The sequence below is a fragment of the Hemicordylus capensis genome, chromosome 1 (genome assembly GCF_027244095.1).
Source record: "Hemicordylus capensis ecotype Gifberg chromosome 1, rHemCap1.1.pri, whole genome shotgun sequence".
In the NCBI taxonomy this organism is placed as follows: Eukaryota; Metazoa; Chordata; class Lepidosauria; order Squamata; family Cordylidae; genus Hemicordylus; species Hemicordylus capensis.
In genome coordinates this window covers 371,062,935-371,087,462 of record NC_069657.1, presented here as the reverse complement: position 1 = coordinate 371,087,462, position 24,528 = coordinate 371,062,935, and the positions used below count along the sequence as shown (strand labels likewise).

Genomic DNA, 24,528 nt, shown 5'->3' with positions numbered 1-24,528 from the left:
GAAATGTTTGACTGTTTTCTTCCACATAGGGGTCATGCTTAGAGTCGAGAGTACTGAGCAATTAAGCCCAATTAGCCTGGAAAAATCATAACAGCCAGCCTTTAGGAACCAGTTGTGTATACCTTGCAAGCAGGAATCTGGGATTCAAAGTGGAACCTGGGGAATTTTCATCTTATGTGCCTACTAGGTATATTAACAGGTCTCTATGGGTCAATAATTAAAGTGTTTTTATGAGGCCAAGTAAAATCAAACCTGTATTTATGAATAGCTCAACAGAGTAGGATTGAGAAGCCCCTTGTTAGAATATAAAGAATTTACATAACATTATTTATTTATTTAATTTATATCCTGCTCTTCCTCCAAGGAGCCCAGAGCGGTGTACTACATACTTGAGTTTCTTCTCACAACAACCCTGTGAAGTAGGTTAGGCTGAGAGAGAAGTGACTGGCTCAGTGTCACCCAGCTAGCATCATGGCTGAATGGGGTTTGAACTCGGGTGTTCCTGGTCCTAGTCCAGCACTCTAACCACTACACCACGCTGGCTCTTATGAATTCTGTAATGAAATTACAGAATTTCGTGAATTAGGGTTAAAATGGAGAGGCCCATATTTGGGTAGGTAACACAATTTGAAGATTCTAGGCCAACTCTTTATCCCTGAACTCAGTTGCCTTCTTTGTGCTGTTTAGGAAGCAGTTTACTGCAAATTGGGGATGTAGATTTCTGGCACTCTGCCAGGCTTTCAAGGCAGTGCTGAATAATGAAATTAGCAATGGAGTATCTATGCAACACTAAGGGTCACAGCTGAAATAAAAAACATGGTGCAAGGGAAAATGGTGATCAGTATTGTTGCTCTGATCACAATGCTGCAGGCATTATACATGCTTGCAGCCACAAGGTATGGTTGTATGACTGTCTGGAGGTGGAGGGGAGAAGTTACCCCCCCCCCATTGAGCCAGTCACACTGAATTCAATGGGGCTTACTCTCAAGGAAGTGGGATTAGTTGTGCAGTCTTTACCCCTGGAAAAAGTCCTGCTGACACCCATGCATGGTAGTAACATTCAGGCATCTGAGATCACTGAATGAGAGTTACTGCATTAGGAGCAGTAGAGATAGCTACAGAAAACTAATCCAATGGTGGAGAGCACTGGGGAATGGATTTAACTTGAAGGGAACAAAAATTAGTAGAGTAGGAGACTAAAGATATAAGGTGGAGGATCTTGCAAGCAAGAGAACAAGGGTCAACATGGAGGTGTATTATTATGTAATGCATTGTGCTTCATCCCTCGTCATTTTTATTTTGCTTCGGGCACTTTAGAGTGTCAAAAAGAAAACCCAGTAAGAATGCTCACACACCCTGTTGAGAATGAGAAGAATTTCTAGGCTTTCAGTACAGTACAGGCTCTTCCAGCTACAAACACCAAGAAAACCAAAGTGCCTGCCACTCCAAAACTACAAATTCCTTTAACATTTGGAGAGGCAGACTATAAATACAGGGCAGAGACCTTACTTAATGCAAAATATTAAGCACCTTTGAAACTACAGGTCAAAAGGAAGGAAATATCTTCTACTCTCACTCTGGCACATCCAGATGAGATTAGTTATCATTGAGCAAAGTAAAAAAAAAATTTATTCACTATGAGAAAGACAAGCATTTATTAATAAGGGCTTGTACTTCCTGGTCTTATGATTAGTTTGAATATTTCTACATTAATTCTTCCCTGAATATATATACCCACTTTTTTTCCTAGTTATGACACAAGATATTCAACAGATAGTTTTCAAGAGTGGATTAAATGATTAGACATAGAAATCCGGACTCTCATCTACTAAAATCATTAATGACAGTTAAAGAGTGCAAAATGTACATTCTTTATTCTGCCATACATTTAGATACAGAATAAAATTTGACTTTTCAAAATATAAAAGTAATGGCAGCCTTGTAAGCCGACTATTGGCTTTCGAGGATAAAGTACATGTAATTTTTCCAGTTCTTTTATTGCACATCATGTACAGACATGATTTTTAAAAAAAAATTTACATGTGTTTGGGCAACATCCATTTTTCCTAACACACATTGTGTTGCACAAACAAAAACTCTGAATCAAACATTTTCTCACAATACAACTCAAAGGAAATTTATCTATTTAAAAATCCTTCTCTAATAATTAGTCTCCAGAAGCAAATCTTTGTCCTGGGAGTAATTTCTCCTGATGCAATTAGTAGTCAACCACCAACATAACTGGCACAAAATAAATACTGCAAATAAAGCACCTGCTGCATCTCCAATACCCAGTTTCAAGACAGGATTTTTACACCTGAAGTTAGTGAGCCGAAAATATTAAAGGAACCAGGAGTACCATTTTTGTGTTAACCAGTTTGATTCAACATTGATTTCCACATAAAATATTTAATTGGCAATTGTGTTCATTTTATATATTATTAAATACTGCATCAAAAATAAAGATAGGAATCCCAACTATGTAATACACACACAATTTGTACCTCAGGAATGTGTGGTGGACCTATCTTTATAATATGCTACTTCAGAAACCTCTGTCAATATATACACATTACATGCAGTTACATTTGTTTTGTGGTTACTGGATGACAATCTATTTTCAATTGGCATTTCCTATATAAATTACTTTAGTGGTCCTCCCACGGACTGAAAGTTCTCATTTGAAAGTGTCAAGTTAAATCAAAAACTTATTTTCAGTCGCTAACAGTATTCTTAAAAATCTGATACTTGGGAGTAGATCTCACTGAACATAATTTTAGTTCTGAATAAACATATGCGGCTAAGTACTTGTGTTTTAATCAGTTATTTTTGTCCAGTTGCATAAATGATTTGCAGTATGATTGTATTAAGAGAAACACAGAGTTCTCATTTTGAAAACATCCTTTATATCAAGTTCCATTGTCCATTTACATGCAACAGGACTCATAGCTTGCCCTGCATTTTAAAATGGGTTTGTACAGTCAAGGAAAATAGCTGTGAAAACTTCCCATTTAAGAGGAAATGTGATTTTAATAGCGTCTATCACAAAGCAAATTTTAGTAACCTGCAGGAATGCCATGGGTAAGTAGTGTTAAAAATATAAATAGGTCCTTAGAATAGACAGAATTTCTCATTACACCACTGTCAAAAAAAGTTAAATGCACTAATCTCAATAATTAAATTGCATTAAATGCAATTATCTCATGAGGCCATAACTGTAATCCCGAATGCTACATGCAGTGCTTCCCTTGATTATGGGGGCTTTTTAGCCCCCTGAAAAACCCAAAGTCACAAGGCCCTCCACCACGTGGCACAAGAAAAGATTACCTTGTACCCATCATGTGAAAACAGAAGCATTTTTGTTGCACAAAGGAAGGTTTGGATCTTCCCCAATACAGGAGACCCTTGCATCTTATGGAGGTAATGTTTCACGGATCAATAATATTTCACGGAAATACTGCAAATTAAAACCACAACATTCAAAGCTTAAAACTAACCTGGAAAATAGGGCTGGGTTCCTGGGAGTTCTTGGCTGCAACACAGGATGCTTGTTCGCTTTAACTTTTAAATTCCTATCCCCGCACTGCTTTACAGCTGGGAAGGAGTTAGGATTTAAAAGTCAAAGTGAATGAGCAGCCTGTGGTTTCTCAGCTGAGAAGCAACTGTGGGGCTTGGGGTTAACTTTTAAATCCCCAACCATTTCTCAGCTGAGATGTGATGCGGACTGCTCAGACTGAGACAAATATAGTTGAGGTGGTCATTCGTGGGCTTGCAGATTTAAAATTAATACCCATGTACTCTCAAAGCAGATTGAGTTGGACTCTAATCTCACATGCTGTGGTGCTCAATAACCAGGAGCTCCTTCTGTGAACAAGAGAGTTGTGCTCCTGGAAGGAGGAGTCCTAAGAGCATAACTGTTCTGTTCATAGAATGAGCTCCCCACTGAGGAGCACCATAGTGCAAAAAGTTACAACTCAACTCAACCCACTGATAACATTATATAGCGAGAAAAACAGAAAGCTGCCATACTGCGTCAGACCATTGGTCCATGCATCTCAGTACTGTCTACAGCAGGGGTTCCCAACCTGTGGTACTCCAGGTGTTGTTGAACTACCACTCCCATCATCCCCAACCAGAATAAATTGTAGCTGGGGATGATGGGAGTGGTATATCAGCAACATCTGTAGTATCACAGATTGGGAATCCCTGGTCTAATGACTGGCAGTAGTTTTCCAGGATTCCAGACAGGGACTTGTCTTAGCCTTACCTGGAGATGCCAGGGATTGGGCATTCTGCATTCAGAGTATGAGTTCTATTACTGACCATCAGCCCTGCAATACTGAAGTGAATCATAAAGCTTGGTCATAAAAACTTATATATGAACAAAATTTAGCAGGGCATAGATTTATTGATAATCACATATATTGAGTGTTCTCCAGAAAACATTAAACATACTTAACGCTTCAGTTTTTAATTACTTGTATTTTACTTTTTCAATTATGAAAATTATTAGAATCATACTATGCAATTTGTTTCAAATGTTGTTATAGTTTGCACTAATCCAACTTCCATCCAATCCATGATGAATTTACACTTATGTCATGTGGTAAAACTGAAGTATAAAGCTTCTAGTAGCATTGGCAAAATTTTGTGTGCCATTGTGCGTGCTACTACTTTGTGTGTCTCCAAAATACCCACCATCACCACCACACATAGCACCCTAATTTCAATAAAAGGAAAACCCCAAATGGTTCTAAGATATTCAATATGTATTAAATGGATGGGGTCAAATTTTAACAAATGCAACTACTCATGACACTATACAAACAGGCTATAAAAGCCATGCTTTACCTAATATATTTTCTAGTGCAGTTTTCAGAAAAGCATTTTTTCCCTTTTAAACTACTACAATTTACATCTCTACCCTTACATTGTTTCAGTCATCCATAGGGATAAGCACATAGGGTAACTTTAAACCTCTCCTTGGATACTACTATTAAAGTATTCTATTCTTTTTACAGTTACTACGAAATAACTTATTTTGACTTTCTATAGTTTGTACTGCCCTGAGTTAAGTGGTGTTCAAACACTACAGTACATAAAGTAGCCTGCAGTCCTAAGGTTAGCAAAGCTACAATGGTCAAACTATTTATTATGGAGCAATTTTAATTACCTGAGAATTGCATGATCTGAAGACTGCAGTTTAAATGTATTCAGAGTTGCAATGAAAGTAAAGCTGCATATCAGAGAGAGGAGAGTGAGAGTGTTTGTGTTTTGGTAGCTGAATCATGAAGGGGTGTGTGCACGTGTTGCTTTCAGATACATTCAGAAGCATGTATGATACAGAAGGCTTGCATTTTGAGATGCTGAATTATTATGAATTTAATCTGTCTTCCAAACCATACTGAATTTGTATGTGACCTCACAGTGGCTCAACAAAGAATCAAACTGGTTTTTCTGGGCATATAGAATGACCTAACAATTCACTGGCATCTTTGCCCTTTTGCTGTGAGCTGACAGTGATTATTTCAGAGAAGAAAAGTGTGGAATTAGTAATGCAGATGCTGAAAGGCAAGTGGCAAGACTCTACAAGAAGAATGCCTCCAATAATGCTACTTGTTCCCAACTCTACTGGCACCTACCCCCCAGGTAAGAGGCCAGAATGACCAAAGCCAATTTAAAAGTAGTGTGCAGAATGTCAGCCAAACAAACAACATAAAACAAGTCACGTTGTGTTATCTGTGGTCACGTTCTTCAGGGTTAGTCCAATAACTCAAGACTTTACATTCTTCTGTCTTTCCTTGTTTATTTTAATTAAACATGTAATGGTTAATAAACTGACATAGTCCAGAGTTAGTAGGTTGGTATTATAACATTTATTAAAATAATGCTATGGGTTAATAGAAACAGCAAAGAACCAAAGAATTAAAATGCAAGCTATGTAAAAACCCAACTAAAACCCAAATATGTCTAATGTATTCAATCCAGTAGCTAACTAAAAGCCCAAGACAACACTCCCAATTTAATAATAAAGTACTGCAAAACAATTGGCAATTTTCAGTTATCAAAATTGTGGGTTTTGCATTTTTGTATCCTTTTCTCAATCAGGAAAAAAATTCTTCTGAATGTTATATAACATACATATAAAACAAGATAGAAAAATACATTATAAACTTGTAACAATGGCTGTAAATACATTATCTTACATGTTTCTCATAGGCAATAGGTTGGTTATGGTACATACATAGCATCAAACTAAGATAAAGAATAGACAAATACATGTCATCTGTACGGTTACATACAAGCGACACTCCCATATACCCACTCTAAAAAAAATTACATAATACTGTCAGAAAAAAGTCTACATATTTTAATAAAGAAAAATTCAATAAAGAATGATAATACTGAGAACCAAGGCATTCAGATTTCAAAAGTCATGCTTTAAGTTGATCCAAAATGTTGTCAACTAAGTCTTCAAACTTTTTTCAGAACAAACATTACTTTTACAAGTCACACTTCTCCCAAGAAGAGACCTTTGATCAGCATCTAAAATGTCCAGGTTAATCATAGATGAGATGAAACTGGATCAAATACTGGTAATGTTTTAAGCAATTCTCTCTCCAAAATGTTTGAGTGTCGCAAGTTTATTCAACCAAAACAAAAATTAAAATGGCACAGCATATACTGAAAGTCAAACCAAAAAACCTATGTGTAACAGGAAGACAAAGCTGGTGGCAGGATAAAATAAAAGCTAGCTGAGTACAAAAGGATGAATGTTTATTGCATAGTAAATAAACTGATACTTGTTTCCAGGTGAGACACAATGTTAGACAAAGTCACCATGCAGGTGCTTAAAAAGTAAGCCCTCTTTCCTAACTTACAATTGACCTTTGATTTGGAAGCTGTGAAGGTTTTTAGGAGAATAAGTTGACACAATGGAGGGGGCGAGTTATCACCTGATCTTTGCCAAATCTGGTTCTAAGCCATTAGCATATCACTACTTGCTCATGAATCTTTTATTTATAATTCACCTTTGTGCGTAAAATATTCATCTCCACTAGCCCAGCTATGTAAGCTTTTTTTTGGACACTAAAAGTGAAGCATAGCTGAACTTTCATCGTAGTTAACTGATATTTTTTTCTTTCTCCAGTAAAGCGCAACCGGCAGTTAACATTCATCAGGTAGGAATTTGATGAGAATTATGCACTGTATATACTATTTGGCATTGTAGATGAAACACACAAAAACCTGAAACGTGCTCAAAAATAGGCTGTCGGAATATTCAATTTAACCACAGATGAAATTATCCTGTAGCAAGTTCAAATTCTGCTGCTACTTCCCATATCCATTTCAAATATAAAGACAATACAATCTATCCCCAAGTTGTGGGAGTGGGTGGGAGGGGGAAAAGGAAACACTTGCTATTGTATAAATACTGTCATCTAATACTTTGATTTAGAATGAGACTGCATCTTAGAACCCTTTGGTTTAAGGCTGAGCAAGTACTACAAAAATATATTGTCTACGATTAAAGAGGGAACATGTTACAAAAATATTGCGGTTGGCTGTTGGTGGAACAATTCTGTTTCACAGTTTAAGATCTGGCAAAGTTGCATCTAGTTATGGCAAAAACCAGGTAATTAAATGGTCAACTCATTTGTCTTTTCTCACAGCTTCTGTCCACATACTGGGCGACTGAGTGGCATGCATTAACTTGCTGTCTGAGGGAGCAGCTGATTTATACAAGACATCTGACTAAATGACCATGAAGAAAATAAGGCACTTTCTTTTCTTTATACTTATTCCAATACTTAAAAAATAAAAGAAAGACAAAAAGGCTCTTTTGGTCTTTTGTTTCTCGACAACCACCAGAAAAAATCATTTAATGAAATAAAGGGTATCTTTGTTCTTTTTTCTTTTTATAACACTTGAAAGTATAAAATGCTACATTTCCAAAAATATATTTTTTCTGCACCAGCACCCTTGTATAGTAAAAGTATCTACTTTTTTTTTCAATTTGTTTCAATGCACTACACTTTATCTACAATTTCATTACATGTATACAGCAAATAGGCAAGCATGGCTTTTACATCCTTAATGAATTTTCTCTATACAGGGAGGTTTAAAAAAATATTTGAACAGTTTGCCCAGTAACGTGACACATAATGCATGTACCTTGTACTCATGTAATCTTTTAAGGAAGTTGATGTAGAGTAAAGGAACTGTATCTCAGGTTTAGCTTAAATAGTGTTGCTGTTTTGTTTATGCATTGATGTAGTTCAAAAATTCAGTTACCTATCTTTCATGGCACTTTTTTCCCCTTAAAAACACCCAATTTGGCAGGTAATATAAAAAAGGCTGCATCTTCTGCCCTTTGAGGGCATTGGTAGTGACTACACTGCATGTCAAATTTTGAATACTTGTAGGAATCCCTTCACCAATGACATCCCTGACCAAAGGTTCATGCATGATGTATCATCACACAGTACATTCAAAGAGAGCTTTGACTTCTTTATGAGAAGAAAAAGATTCCTAGAAGTCTCACAGTAACTGCCTCTGTCATCAGGGAGTTAAGGGACATCTGCCTCCATCTCTTAAGTGAGGCCCTTCTTAGCATTCGTTTAGGGCAGGACACTAAAGGATGATCAGTGCGGAGGGATGAATTGGACCTTATTGCTTTACTACTATTCAGTGCAGGTTCTAGAACCACTTTCACCCAAACAGGGAAAAAAAAAGCTGAGTTGGAGGACAACAAATTCTTTGTCTTTTGTTAGATGGTAAGACGAACGGACAAGTGCCTCAGCTCGCTGCACTGAAGACAGGCAAGCAAAGGCGATTACCAGTTAACTGATCAGCAGGCAGGCATGGTCAGGTCATCATTGGGTGAAGAGTTCAGAGGTCAGAAGGTCATAGGTTAGTTGCCGGTGGCGGCTGGGTGGTTAGAAACAAAAAACAAAACAAAAAAGAAAGAAAGATAGAGAAGAGATTAGTTTCAGCTAGTGACGGCTTAATGACAACATGAAAACTAATCACAACTAATAAAAACAAGCATGTTTAATTCTGACATACTGCTTGACACCGTCTACAGAATGCAATAAAAATCATGACAGTCTTGTATCATGATTTGAACATATGAAGGAGAAGCCCACTCCCACAAAACTGGTTAACAAGAAAAAATAGAAATAAAATATAACAACTAATGGTTAGTAGCAGTCGATGAAAGAAAAACAAAAACAACAATGAACAGTTTCTGTAACTTGGTAAAAGAATTTAGAACAGTCAGTGCACCATATCAGTATCTGACTGCTATTAAGCATTAGTATTCTCCCATGTGCAAGCATCAAAGCAACTAGTAATGATGAATGTGATTATTAATAACTGGTTGTTAAAAGAAATGAATCTAAGGAATTTGATCTATCATAAACAATTTGGTTTCACATAAACTATGGGCCAAACAAGGGTTTTTTGTTCAATAAATTTTATTGCTTTTCAATGATTCTATTTACAAACAACATTAAATTTCTTGGCTTCATGATACAAAGCAATACTAAATTGTAATCTAGATGTGTAGGCATCGTCATGGGAATCAGGAAAAGGCCAGATGTTCTAGCCAGCGTTTTCCTGCTGAAAATGCTATTTTACATATATAGAACTAAGAAAATGCACTTGTATGTAAACACTGTAAAAGTCCTGCCATTTTAAATTCTACACTTAAAATGCTCTAGTTACATCAAAAATAGAGGAAATCTAATTGATACTAATAAGGCATTTTAAAAACTACAAACAGCTCTTTATTTTCAAAGCTAATACTCTGCAAATACAATAAAATCTGACATTTCATATACATTCCTGCTTTATATTTTTATATTTTAAAAGAAGCCACCTGTAAATACTATTTTCTTTTCCAAAACACACACACACAAAAATTACAGTAAAACATAAAAAAGTTCTCAAGTGGAAAGTTATCATTCCCAATGTTCTTGAGCTGTTCCTTCTTTAATGACTCTCTCACATTCTCCTTCAACAACTTGGTCCACTTTACAGTAGTACAAATTTAAGACTCATTCAACAGCTTAATCATCTCTAATAAATTCTGAGGTTTGATAATATTTGTACTGTTGCCATTGACTAAAGCAGAGGAGATGAAAGTGAGAAAGGTATTCAGTGCAAAGTCAGATTTGTGCCATTTCGTAAAATGAAATCAGTAGGTGCGACGTTCACAGATAGCACACTTTTTAATGACCTACATCTTGGGTTGAATTTACCTTCACATGTTAAATTGTTTCTAAGGCCTATCATTTAGGCTTCAGTTCATAAATGCTAAACATTATTGCTGTAACTTAAATGAGACCTCATGTTCCCTGATTTTAAAAAAAATGTTGAAAAGCGGGGTTTAAGTTAAAAAAAATGTTGTAAAAAAGCAAAATAAAAATAAAAATAAATATTTAATGTGGCATAATCTTGCCACCTTAAAATGTATACTAGATATCTGGAATCTTAAAGCATTCTTGGTTCTTACTACAATTTTGATTAAAATGGTATTACAATTTTTATATATAAATTATGTGACAATTGGTTTTGAGAAGAAACATTCAGTTATAATCTTAGCATTGCCATTTCTTGTGGTATATAAAATCAATGCCAGCTATCTTAAGATACCAGTACACCTGTGATACATCCTCTGCCAAGTCCCTGACCTTCTACAGTACACACAGGTTTGTCAACTGTGCAACACCATTTACAGTTTATCACAATTAGGTAAGTCAGTACAAGAATCAAATTCAGTTCTGCATATTTATTTATTTTTAAATAGCGGGGCCTTCTCCTTATCAGACATTAACTAAGTACTGCTGAACTTTTAAGTTCTAAACTCAAAGAATGAATATTGATATATTGCGGGGTGGGGGTGCTCTTGCTTTTAATGCAATGCTTACGTGTAAGCCAACATTAAGAATAAAAGCTTGCTTAATGAGAGAATACAATAGTAGCACATAATAAATTTAAAAGCAGTTTTTAACTGTAGACCCAATGAACGCATATTTTACCTCTGATTATCTGCATATTGCTTTTTCTTATGAAAAAAATGCAATTCGGTTTACTGACATTGTATTTTAAGTAATATCAGTAATTGGCAAGTATGTGTACATCTACAGGGAAATAGAAAGTGCCCAATTTTAGTGTAAAATAAAATTTTAAGGTAAATTTTGTTCTACATTAGAAGTTGGTTGCTCACTTGGAATTAAATAAAATCTAAAGCAAATACCTAGAGGTGAGTACAAGAATTTTACAAGAAAGAAATAGGTGTTGCACTATAATCTATACTACAGACAATCTAGTACTCTAAGTAATATACAAAGGCTATTGTAGAGCTGTATGAAATCTGAAGTTATAAGCAATAAAAAATGAAATGAATAATTACAACAACCAAAATGAAGTTTTCTACCCTATTTGCTAATGACCTTCTATTAACTGGGCAGAGGCATCTTCTAAAGGGGCGGCTCTCTTATACTGAGCAGGGGGAGAACAGCTGTCCCTATTTGGCCTAGCATAACATCCCTCACAGCAGCGGTTACTGGTGTTCTCTTGAATATCTTTTAGATTGTGAATCTTTTTGGGAAAAGGGAACCATTTTCTCATTCTTCTGCTATGTAAACCGCTTTGAGAATTTAAGCAGTATACAGATATTTTTAACAGGAATAATTATACACACTGCTGAATCACATAGCACCATTAGAGAAAAACTGTGCAATCAGTTAATCACTGGAGGAAAAATTAAACAGGTCACCACAATATACACAACTGTGACCACTATTTGCCTATTATTAAGAAGGCACTTGAGAACCACCTACTTACTAAATATAACTGTGAGTGTTGTACGTCTTCAATGCTATTACAAATAAAACCACAACCATGCTGCTACAACCATCACAGCTTATTTGAAGCAAAAAATTTGATCAAGCAAGTCTGCAGAATGTTTTTTTTTAATGATGCCTGCAAAATCTGGATAGCAACAAAACCTAGTGAAAAACATCCAGCTGCCAAACCTTCCAGTGCCATAAAAAAGCATAGACTGTGGGCCCAGTTCAGACAACTTCCTTATACACGGTGGGAGTGTGCAATAGTGCCTTCCCACCCAGTCCACCAGCCACACTGGCCCCCTACCAGTACACTGGATATCCATATGGGTATAACAACTGAAAAAGCTGTGTACGTCTAAAATCCAATGTGGGAAGCTTAAATTGTCTAATCCACTTTCTTCAAAATCGGGAGATTAATCAAGCAGTTTGAGCCTTCATCATATGAAGGGAGAAGACAGGAGAGACTACTGTTCAAACTGGGCTTGTAACAGCTATGATGAAAGGCACATAGTGTTTTTTCAGGAAAACTCTATGTTGTATCCTAACAAGTGGAATGAAGTTTGCGAAAGTGGACTTCCCTGGCCCCTTCTCCCCACAACAGCTCCCTGAAAGGTGCACCTGAGGGTCAGGAGATCCTCAGGAATGGGGTGGGGCATGGGGAAGGGCAGGGGAAGGGGGAAAGCACCTCAAACTGGGTGCAAATACTTTCTGTGAGTGGAGCTTTTGGAATGTTTATAATAGTGAGCTCTTTTGGTATGAGCCTAAGGATTGGCTAAACATACAGAAAAGGTGCTGCATGTATCTTTCTTTCCAAGTCTCACAATAGCATAAAACATCCATCACTTGAATGCACTTTAGTGCAACACATTCAGCTTGGAGAAAATTATTTTACTCCAAAACACAAGTCTTCAGTTCCATTATGGTTTGCATTTTAGAGCTATATAACACAAAATCCCCACAACATCCCTGTGAGGTAGGGAAGGAGCATTCATACAAAAACGGACGGTATAGACACTTGCCAATTTCACAAATCAAATCAGTACTACAGCGGGGAGAAATGCTCCTGAGCAAATATGAATAACCATACTAACTACAGTAGTGTGCTCCATGTCAATAAACCGAAAGCTCAATTTTCACAAGAAGATAAAATCATTCAAGGGTCTGAGCATCGTAAATTACATTTCACATAAAGGAGAAAATGAAGATTTATTTTCCATTTATTACCCAAGTCAACCAGGGTCCAAAAGCAGTTATCCTTGCTAACCAGAACATGAAAATTGCAACAGGTTCAGAAAATGCATCTTAGCAGCACATGATAAGAGCATAAACTCCTTTTTTACACAAGAACTTAAGGAAAGCTGTCTTTACCAACACAAATCCTAATCAACTTTTGATATATCATTTTCACAGTTCTTTGCTGAATATAAAGAATCTTGTTCTCAGCTGATCAAATTATGGAACATTGGCACAAATCATTTATCAGCAAAAGGGAAACTAAATCTTCAGCTTTCTCCTGAAATATACAGAAAGTATTTACTTCTGTCTCATTAAGCGCCTATCCATTTGTTTTATTTTGCAACACCAATCTGATATTTCCAGCTAACAAAGAGTCATGTGGAAGGGTCAACTATTAATGCAACAGTAAAACTTGAGTCCTGCTAGAATTAAATCATACAGAGGGCTTATGAGAGGGAACAAGCTATAGCATTTTATACTAAATACACTGAAGTTTATATATTTCATATAGATGGGAAGGGTAGAGTAGCTTACAATATTTTTCCAGAAGTTAAAATTACTATCATTTCAATTTAGTGTAAAACATCAAAAGAACGGTCAAAATAGTATTTGGTTAACCAGCTGTGGTGTTGCAAATTTCATGTACACTCAAAGCATTTCTTACAAGCAAGAACTGCAGAACTAAACTAACCTCGGTCTGCGGTCACAATCCTTTGGTAAGGATGGACACGCATATCGTGCCTTCGAACTTTAGTAGCCACCGCACCTAGTTAAATTGCAATTACCAAGACAAGTTAGAAAACATTTGAAAAAACATTAACAGCAGGCTTATCAAAATGGATTTAAAATGATCACTTTCTAAAAACAATCATTTTAAGAAAGCAACAAGTTAAGGCACAGTAGTTTCAAATTCTAACCTTTATATATGGAGTATATCTGTGCAGATTAATATTGCATTTATTTTAAACATCCGGGCCTTAACCTGTATTATCCATTCATTTACAAACTCAAGATTACAGTATTTCATGAAATCTATTAGACCCAAACACATTTGAGCTTTACTAGTCACATATTCACTGAAGTGCCTTCCTTACAGCAGGACTATCTTAAATAATGCAATTTTTAATACTGAAGATTCTTTGCTAATCTTAACAAAAGTTCCAGTTTTTGCCTTTTTAAAAAGTTTTAAAGCAATTCCTCAAGCCTACAGACTGTGGTTTAAAACTGAGTCAATAACTGTGAACTGCAATGAATTAGGTGATTAGTAAAGCAAATAGTAGAGAATACATAGCAGTCAGTATACTACTATACACTCATAAATCACAGCTAATTTGTCATAGTACAGGCTACACCAAATTAATAGCATTTTTATTTCTATGTGCAAAAAAGTGCAAGTAAGTCACTGACTGCTAGGCTATGCTTTTTCAAGGCTGCTGAAAACTAAGCATTTGTTAAAAGTCAGCTCTGATGAGGATTCAGTTAAGACCGTTCTTGAATTCTTAGCCTTTCGTTGGGAAAGCCATACCTAAAGATAAAAGGAAGGCAATTAAAAATCAGTCAACTAAAGTGTGATTCCATTGTCAATCTGCCCTTTATATCACACACTTTTCTTAATTGCTGTTCTGGGAACTTTAGATTATCCAAATACTTCATAATATAAACTGGTAATTGCATATGTATCTGGTTACATGCCCCTTGAATCAATAGGACTTATTTCCAACGCCATACCTAAACAGCACTGTGGCATTTTACATCTGAACACTTAACAGCCCACAGTCTGATAGTACTATGTACATTTTCTCCAAGCTAGCAGTGGCTGTGCGCTGAGGAAGTCTAACGAACACGTGCAGTTCCATAGGCTGCACTGTTGGGGTCAGTTCTTTATATACTCACTCCTGTTATAAACGTGATCTTGACTGATGTTACAACCAAAAATGGAAGCCTGTGTTTGCGAGCAGCAATGGTACATGCATTATAGCACTTACAAAGCTTTGGATCTGATTGGTCACTTTGAATTCCATTGCTTAGTTGCTAGTACTTCCATAGAATTCCAGAAATTAATTAAAAATTAGCTTCATTTGTAAAACAAACAAACAAATTATTGATGTCAGCTTCATCATTAACCTTTTCTCATACTGTAACAGTTGCAACCCCAGACCCCAAAAAGACAAGACATGCATAGCTGGAAGAAACTAGGGCCATTTTATTGAATAAATACAAAACCTGCAATAAGGAATTAAACTAAAGAGTGGGTATCCCCTATGTGGGCCAATTTCATAGGAGGTATGCCCACAGAAGGGCGAAGGACTGGACTTTGATTTGGCTCGGTATCAGAATGAACCTCTTCTAGACCACGAGGTTACCCCTAACGAGGGAATGCATGCCAGCCCACCTGAACTCAGGTTGCAAGGGACTGAAGGGCGTTCGCTGGCATACATCCGAGTCGGAGCAGATCCAGCCTGAGAGTCGTGATATCACCAAGCCTTCCTCCATATTCCCACTCACCCTAGGCCCTCCAGCCCAACACCAATGCAATTAACCTATCCCGACCTGCACTCATCTGCAAAGTGACCAAATAAACCCCGTGAAACCTCAACAAAATCAGTGAGAAGTAGGTGAAAAATGGCTACAACCACAGCCAATCAGCTGTGACCCAAAAAATTCCTACTTGGCCCCAATTGGCGACCAGAATATCTCTCACAGAGTTAAGGGATGGGCAGGAGATTGCCTGCCTGCAGAGCAAGAGAGGAAAATGACAGAGCAGGCTGCTTATGTAGGCACTCCTCAAATCTGATTGGTCTTCCGGCAAAACGTGCTGGGGGATGAAAATGGTGGGCTGCATGTTTGTCTCTTGGGCCAAGCCCACAACTCCACCCCCCTGCTCACCCAATATCATTGCTAAAGCAGCGAAAGGGGCTCGGAGCAGCTTTATTTTGGGTTTTTAAACTGAAGATTAGGATATTGTCTCTTACATTTTGTTGTATAATGGCTCAAAGGCATTAATGATTATGATTACAGCTAATGGCCTGATCCAAAGGCTAAGCTAACAAAAATTTAGGAAGAGGAGTTCCAACAGCTATGGAAATGTTACACTCACAATACAGTATTATGCATGAGTTGCAGTAAACTATGCCAGTAAAGGCATTAGGACTGGAGTAAAGTCACATGAAGAGATATCTCACTGGTTACCAAAGGGACACCTAAACTAGCAGTAAACTTCCTGATTATCTGCATTTCAGAAGAAAGAACTTTTAAATGAAGAAGAAATATAGGACTGTAGGGAAAAAATATTGTAGCAGTGACCCAATAGCACAACACTGTAATTATTATGAGTTTCAATGAGACTTATGTTTCATTATTTTGTTTTATAAATAGTGATAGTAGAATTCTAATGTTCTACAAAAACTGTAGAGAATGACAAACAAAAGTATAAATATGAATACTGAACTTTTTCTTTTTGCATATGATCAACAGGAAATGCGATTTCATGTACACTAAGATTGCACATACACTCATTTATAACTGAGCAGTAGGACGCTGCTTCTTTCAACAGGATAACTGATTAATAGCTAATGTTCATTAGGAACAATGGGCAAAAACCAGCCAAAGTTAAGGATTTTTAAGTTAAAAGTGCCCTTGGCTGGTTTTGACCTTAATGTTTGTAAAAATCAGTAACTGTTGCTCAGCAAAAGTTTGAAATCAACATGAATGCAGTACAAAGGTCAAACATTTCGAACAGGTAGAAAAGGTATTTAAAGTATGTGACAAGAACCCAAGCTGCACTGCTATGTTCACATTGACCAGTTGCAATAAATGCTGATATATTCTAGCCTTCATCCAGTAAGTCAATGGACCAAAATATCAGGAAAGTCAGGCATTTCAATCCTCTCTGTAAAACATGGTGTAGTGTTTCAAATTGCAACATCCTTCAGGTCATGCTCTTATTTAACTTGATTTATTGCAATTACATCCCTCCCACCTCTTTTGGTGCTGATTATAGACACAATCCATCAGGTTTCTGACACTAGACTGACATTTTCCAAATTTTAGACAGCTGGAACAGTTTTCTTTTTCAGAAGCTTCAGGCACCCTTCACTGACTGATACTTCCCCCCTAGCTCTATCAGCTCCCAGAATAATGGGAAAGGCATCCTCCTTGCAATGGTGGTGGGGAATAGCCCAGTTGACATTGTCTTGGGGCATCCCACCCTCCTCTTCTCCAGAGCATCAGGGATGGGCTTGTGCTTTCTGAGTCAGTGACAATAGTTTGGGAACACTCCTGCAACTGTCATATGACATGGACTATGGCGGAGAACGTCACTCATGATACACTGTCAGAGAGGAGAGGAATCAATGCTGCATTGAGTCTTCCCCATTCTGAGGAGCATAAGCAGTGAGTGCACTCAACATGGCTTAATTTTTCAAGGCACATTCTAGCCCCACTCTTGGCCTTGTTACAGTTTGGCAATTACCACAGCAGACTCAACTTCTACATCTAGAAAGTTATTTTTATGCTCAAAACAAAACACTTGAAAAAGGTTGCATTTTCAAAATCTGAAAAGTAAAGAGAGGAAGTGAAACTTAAACAAGTGCCAAGAAAAAAAACACACCACCAAGTTGCCCAATTTATTGCAATAAGAATCTTTACTGGGGTGCCAGTTGCCATGTTTTTCTATAGCAAAACGGAGCTTCCAAAGTCTGAGACAACATGAGGATGTTTCCTTGAGCTATGTCTATTTTTTAGATGTAAGGCCAATACTCCTTCCGAATAAAATCTTAAGGACTCTATAAGTCACACAACTGTAGGCTATGAATCACCTGATAAATGACTGCACAGTTAATGATCTGGGAGAAACTTACCTAATACACCACTGGGTTCAATAGGATACTCAAGAATTGATGTAGCAGGTGCCAGTGTGTAGGGATACTCATAAGGTGTGTAAATTAATCCAGCTTCAGGTCCTTGGGGAACTATTGCAGCAGTTGGGTGAGGAGTTCCATTTGGCATGACAGCGGTCTGTATTTGTCTAATCAAAGGCATTATGGTAGGGCCAGCTGGCGTAGGGGTACGCAGGGCAGCTGGTGGGAGAACAGGCGCAGGCCCTGTGATAATCCTTGGAGCCTGGGCTGTTGCTGCAAGAGAAAAGGCAAGGGCTGCTACAGTAAGCAAAGAAATTTAGAAGAAAGTATGGAGACAGCAGTGCAAAACATGGAAAGATGGGAAAAGTAGAAAAGTAGGAAAGAAGAAAAATAAAAGGAAATCATTAGTACATGCATTGATCACACAGTGCTAAAGCACACCATTCAAAAGCAAACAGCTTTCCATTTCCCAGTGTGATTAAGTATGAACATGCAAAATAAAAAGCCAATTCAAAATGGTAAAGTAGATTTCTAAAACAGGTTACACAGCACAAAAGCTCAATTTAGACCACATATATTTCATTACCTATGCCTTCAAGACTGCATGAGACTGAGAGGCATGCAGGAAACAAAGAAAATACTGTTGTAATCACATATGGAATATTAAAAATAGTGAGATTATATAGAGCCCACAGAAATTCAGTTAAGCTTAGGTATCATACAATAGAACACATTTCACTTGTCATATAAACATCCTGTTTAGTATGAACATTTAACCTGTTTGTAAACCTTATCAATTTCAAGATCACTGGGACTACAGGTGGTGACAAGGACATTTATGGAAAATGGAATATGTGCTTTTAACTTCTTTGTTGTGATGAATACCTCTCCACCCAGATTTCTCCCCCTTCAGTATTAATAGAAAAATATAACCTATTTTGCTGAAAGACCAAGGTTGACATACAGAGCAAGGATGCACCAGTGCAGTAAAAGAGCAACCTAACACAACTTCCCAACTAACTGGACTTGTGCAGTGGGGAAACACGTCTGACACCTTCGCCTTCCCCAGTAAGCCCTCTGTGCCACTCAAAAATATGTCCCCTGGGGCTGCACAAACCTCAGGCACATATTTCTGAGTGGCACAGAGGTCTTCCTGGGGAAAGGGAGGGCTTCAAAAGTTGTCATTTCCCTGCTGCACTTAGTTGCAAAGCTCTGTTAGGCTGCTCCCTCATTACACCAGTGCATCCTTGCCCTGTATGTAAGCCACGATGGCAATATGTAAATTAGAAAACTAGTATTTGAACAATCAGTAGAGCTAAGATGTGCACATATATTAATACATAATACTGGCATGGCTTTATTAATTATTATTATTAATTATTATTATTATTATTCACTTCTTTTAAAATAATCTAACACAGCTGCCAGAGCTTCCTATGGTATAAGTCTAGATTAACTCAAAATGAGCACAATATATTTCCCTAAATATCTTAAAACATATTTAGGTTGCAATTCACAAACCATTTTGGTGAGCAGCTCTCTTGTTTTAAAAACCTGATTGATCAGAATAAATTTGGGCTAAAAAACAACACCGCAGATTACTCAACTGAGAAGAGGGCTCTCTTTTTAGAGAGACTTTTAAAAATTTTATCCTCTGCTTTTATCTGGTAGGTTTCTTAGTATTTAGCTTTTCATTGATCACTTTTATTTTTCAATTTTTAAAACTTATTTTAATTGGTTTTAGCCTGGTCTTTTAACTTTTCAACCTTATTATTTTTTATTTTTTATGGATTTTTATATTGATTGTATGTATGTTGTAAGCTGCCCCAAATGCACTGAATGGGTGGGGTATGAATATAAATTTTTCAAACAAACAAACAAAAGGCTGGTTCAAGATGATCAGTGAATTCAACTTTATTTCTTAACTTCTGGTGCTAGGAACAAGGAAGAGGGAATATGATTGGCCATTATTCCTGCCTTGCTTATATTTAAATACACATAATAATCACCACTATCAAACAAAAAAGATAAGTATGAAAATGTCAAATAATGTGTTATACTGAACACTAGAACAAAAGATGACTCAAAGCCAATGAAATTATTTTTGGTGCAAAGCATTATTAGGAGGCAGCAATAATTAAACAGGTTCAGATCATACATAGAGAATACCTGTAATTTACACATGCAAGATAATGAAACTCGATTGAGAAAGGAAATAGTTTTCCCACATTGGGGCAAATTTTACAAAGCATCTGAAGCTAATTTTTAATCACTTTCTTGCAGGCTTTGCCTATCTTAACTGGTATAGTTCCACTGAGATTGATTACTGGGAGTTATGCAAATATAAATTAGTCAGTGAGGTTGCCATATCCCGGTTTCCCCAAACTTTATCTTGCATATTATTTGTCACCTATCAAGTCAAGAGCATTAGTTTGAGTGACATCTACCGACTTCTATGTGTTTGGGACCAGCACATATCACAAAAGTTGGCAAATAAGTAATGGAAAATACCTAACTAAAATGAAAGAGTGGCCTTATAATTTCAGCCTGTGCTTATTCTCAAAGTTTGGGAGAGACATGGCAGATTGCTATGCCCTACTGGTCTTTGCTTTTGCTATTCCAACAATAGATGGCTCTGCACCTGCTCCTCTGTTATGTGAAAGTACAAACTCGAAGTATGAGAAGAAGCTCCTTGCTTATCCCTCAAATCCTGATCCTTTGGAAATGTGTACTGAACACAAAGTACTCTCCCACGTTGCATAAAATGTAATTTGCTTAAAATGTAAAATGGCCTAGTAATCAATAGATTTAGGCTGCATATTTACTTGGGAGTAAGTCACATTATTTTTAATGACAATTGTATAAACTTGATTTTAGTTTTTTTAATTTAAAAAACACAATAATATGCCAAGTTCCTCTTTTTTAAAAAAACACAAACCCTTGCTCAGCATAATGCAGCTCCAAATTGAGTGAGTAGTAAGCAAGCTCATTAAAAGGTCTCTTTATTAACTGAGCATATACCAGGAAGCTTGTCACATGGGGTTTTTGAAGCCCTTTAACTCACATCTCCTACAGAATGGAGGGGGTGCGTTCACATACCGGTTAGATCTACCCCGAAGTCCCTGCAAGTTATCGGGGAGTAGTTCACACACAATTCAGGTTTTTTACTGTGCATTAGAGTATAACCCTGGATAGTGATGTGCACAGACCGGTTCGCAGATCATTCTAAAGGACTGCAAACTGGTTTGCGCGCGCGGGGTGGGTGGGTTCGTGGTTCTCAGCCGGGGGATGGCTCTTTAAGTGCGGGAGAGGGTGCACTTACCCCTCCCGCTGCTTTCCCTCTGCCGGCACTCCTTTTTTGAAAAGCATTTCGGGCGGCAGCATACCTCCCTGCCGTCCCTTCCCCCATTTCTTGGCAAAAGGCTTCAGAATGTGCGACTGCGCGTGCACAACTCTCAACAGTTTTAAAGCTGATCCCTCTTGTGTAGACCGCAATTTAAGAGGACTTGCACATGTCAACGAAAATTAGAACATGAAATCCTGGAAATGCAGCAGATGCATTTAAAACAGGTATAAAAAAGCCTCACCCAGTGAGCTAACTCTTTTCAGGAAACAATGGTCCACAACATATTGACCAAGTTAATCAAGTCCGTAGACCTAATCAAGTCCTCATCAATTAAAGATTGGTACATTTTATTGAGAGCACTATCCTTTGACAGGAAGACACAGCATGATTACATCCATTGTACAGAGCAGGGAATCTAGATTGCCATTTCTCCGACAAAGTTGTTGTATCTTTATCAGCTGTCTAACTTGCTGAAATTTAGCATGAAGAACTTGTGGCAAGATGATGCTGGGAAAAGCTTCATATACTAAGTTTCTGCATGTCAGGTAACTGTTAAAAGGTACAAAACTACTCTGGGGAATCTTGCAGCATGATCATCCACAGAACCAAGACTAACTCACCCAATGGCCTGGAATCAGCCTCTGGGTCATGTACTTCTTTATCCCCACCTCCTACCACATTCCTATATTTACTTCCTGTTCTCAGCAAACTATAGTTTGCTGTAAAATATGATTTGCACTAACCAGAATTTGATTGAAAAAGTTGCAGCTGAACCATTCTTGCTGTTATAGAACATCTCTATGCACGAAGGCACCACATACTTGTGGTGGCTGCATCTGTAGTTGTGTGTGCTGTGAATAGGAACACATGAATACTGTGCTGCCACATGAAATGCAATTCCCTCAGAGATTAAGGAGGTGGTTGGCACCATTATGAACACATGAAGCTACAGTGGGTATAGGAAAGAATCACCCCCTTTGATAGACCTTAAATTCTGGTTCCCTTACATCCTGAAATGAAAACACAAAGAAAATTCCCTTCACCAGCTGTACTTATCCAATGCAACCTATAACATCCAACTGAAAAACATCACAATTACAGTCCAGAAAAAGTGTCAGAAACAAAAAACAAGATTACTGAGATTGAAAAAGGATCACCCCCCCCAATGTCAATATTTTGTTGAACCACCTTTTGCTTTAATAACAGCCTTGAGTCTGTTGGGATACTTCTCTATCAACCTTGCACATCTAGACGGAGCAATATTTGCCCACTCCTCCATACAGAACTGTTCAAGTTCGGTCACATTGGATGGTAGGTGTTGGTGGATTGCTATCTTCAAATCTCTCCACAGATTTTCTATGGGATTTAGGTGTGGGCTCTGACTGGGCCCCATGAGGATGTTCACTTTTTTCTCCTTCAGCCACTGTGTGGTCAATTTTGCTGTGTGCTTCGGATCGTTGTCATGTTGAAAGGTGAATCTTCTGCCCATCCTCAACTTTCTGGCAGAGGGTAGCAGGTTTTCTTCCAGAATCTGACGGTATTTTGCCCCATCCATTTTTCCTTCTACCCTAACGAGAGCCCCAGTCCCTGAGGCAGAGAAACACCCCCACAACAGGATGCTGCCACCTCCATGCTTCACTGTAGGTATGGTGTGTTGTGGATGGTGAGCTGCGTTGGATTTACGCCAGGTGTACTGTTTGGTGTTGAGGCCAAATAGTTCAATCTTGGTCTCATCTGATCATAAGACCTTTTTCTATTTGGCATCAGAATCTTCAAGGTGCCTTCTGGCAAAGCTCAAACGAGCTTTAATGTGGCCTTTCTTGAGAAGTGGCTTTCTCCTTGCGACCCTCCCGAACAAGCCACATCTGTGGAGCACTCGTGAAATTGTTGTCACATGCACAGAACAAACACTCTTTGCCATGAAGTCCTTTAACTCCTTCAGAGTGGCCATTGGCCTCTTGGTAACCTCTCTTACCAGTTTCCTCCTTGCTCTTCCATCCAGTTTGGAGGGCCGACCGGATCCAGGGAGGATAGCAGTCCACCAACACCTACCATCCAATGTGACCGAACTTGAACAGTTCTGTATGGAGGAGTGGGCAAATATTGCTTCGTCTAGATGTGCAAGGTTGATAGAGAAGTATCCCAACAGACTCAAGGCTGTTATTAAAGCAAAAGGTGATTCAACAAAATATTGACATGGGGGGGGGGTTCCTTTTTCAATCTCAGTAATTCTTGTTTTTTGTTTCTGACACTTTTTCTGGACTGTAATTGTGATGTTTTTCAGTTGGATGTTATAGGTTGCATTGGATAAGTACAGCTGGTGAAGGGAATTTTCTTTGTGTTTTCATTTCAGGATGTAAGGGAACCAGAATTTAAGGTCTATCAAAGGGGGTGATTCTTTCCTATACCCACTGTATATACTGAATGCTACTGGTCCATCTAGTTTAGTGCTGCCCACTAGAACAGACAGCCAAATCAGATCTGATTCCAAGGTCTTAATTAATTAATTACATTTCTATACTGCCCCAAACTTGCGTCTCTGGAATTATAGGCAAAGGCTACCTATAATTCCTTCCATGGCATCCCAGCTCCAGGCAGGCATGGATAAATCTGATTACTTAGATCCTTTCTAGTCTGGCTTCCAGCCTGGATATGGGACGGAAACTGCTTTGGTTGTCCTGGTAGATGACCTACGTCGGGAGACAGACAGAGGGCATGTGTCTCTGTTTATTTTCCTGGACCTCTCAGTGGCTTTCAATTCCATCGAGCATGGTATCCTTCTGGGTTGTCTCTCTGGGCACAGTTATATGGTGGCTTCGCTCCTACCTGGAGGTGGTACTGGTGGATGCCTGCTACATGCCTTGGCTTTTGGAACACACAAGAATCTATTCTGTCCCCTATGCTGCTTAACATCTACAAGAAACCTCTGGGAGAAGTCATCCATGGGTGTGGGCTGCAGTGCCATTAATATGCGGATGACACCCAGCTAAACCTATCTTTTTAAGTCAACAGACACCAGGGAGGCAGTGGTTTTGAACCATGGTTTGGAGCCTGTTTTGGACTGGATGAGGGCAAACAAGCTGCAACTTAATCCAGGTAAGACAGGAGTGCTCTGGGTTAGTAAAACTGATCCGAGCAGTGAGGTAAATCTGGTCTTGGATGGGGGTCACACTCTCCCTGAAAGAAAGTCCTCAGCTTGGGGGTGTTTCTGGACCCAACACTGTCCTTG

At 38.0% G+C, this 24,528-nt stretch overlaps 1 protein-coding gene across 8 annotated transcripts in view; it reads right to left on the bottom strand.

The window, feature by feature from the left end:
* Positions 1-1,852: 1,852 nt before the first annotated feature.
* Positions 1,853-24,528, bottom strand: part of QKI (QKI, KH domain containing RNA binding) — a 219,823-nt gene continuing 197,147 nt past the window's right edge. For 2 of the 8 annotated variants that reach the window (XM_053295363.1, XM_053295361.1), the window contains exons 6-8: positions 17,954-18,250; positions 13,786-13,860; positions 1,853-8,931 (exon numbers count right to left, since the gene is read on the bottom strand). In XM_053295363.1, the coding sequence (XP_053151338.1) occupies positions 8,915-8,931; positions 13,786-13,860; positions 17,954-18,250 (389 nt within the window). In that variant the 3' untranslated portion in view covers positions 1,853-8,914. Of the gene's footprint in view, positions 8,932-9,761; positions 14,620-17,953; positions 18,251-18,539; positions 18,564-24,528 lie in introns of those variants that run through there. The other 6 variants (XM_053295321.1, XR_008315984.1, XM_053295326.1 and 3 more) reach the window with 6 other exon arrangements.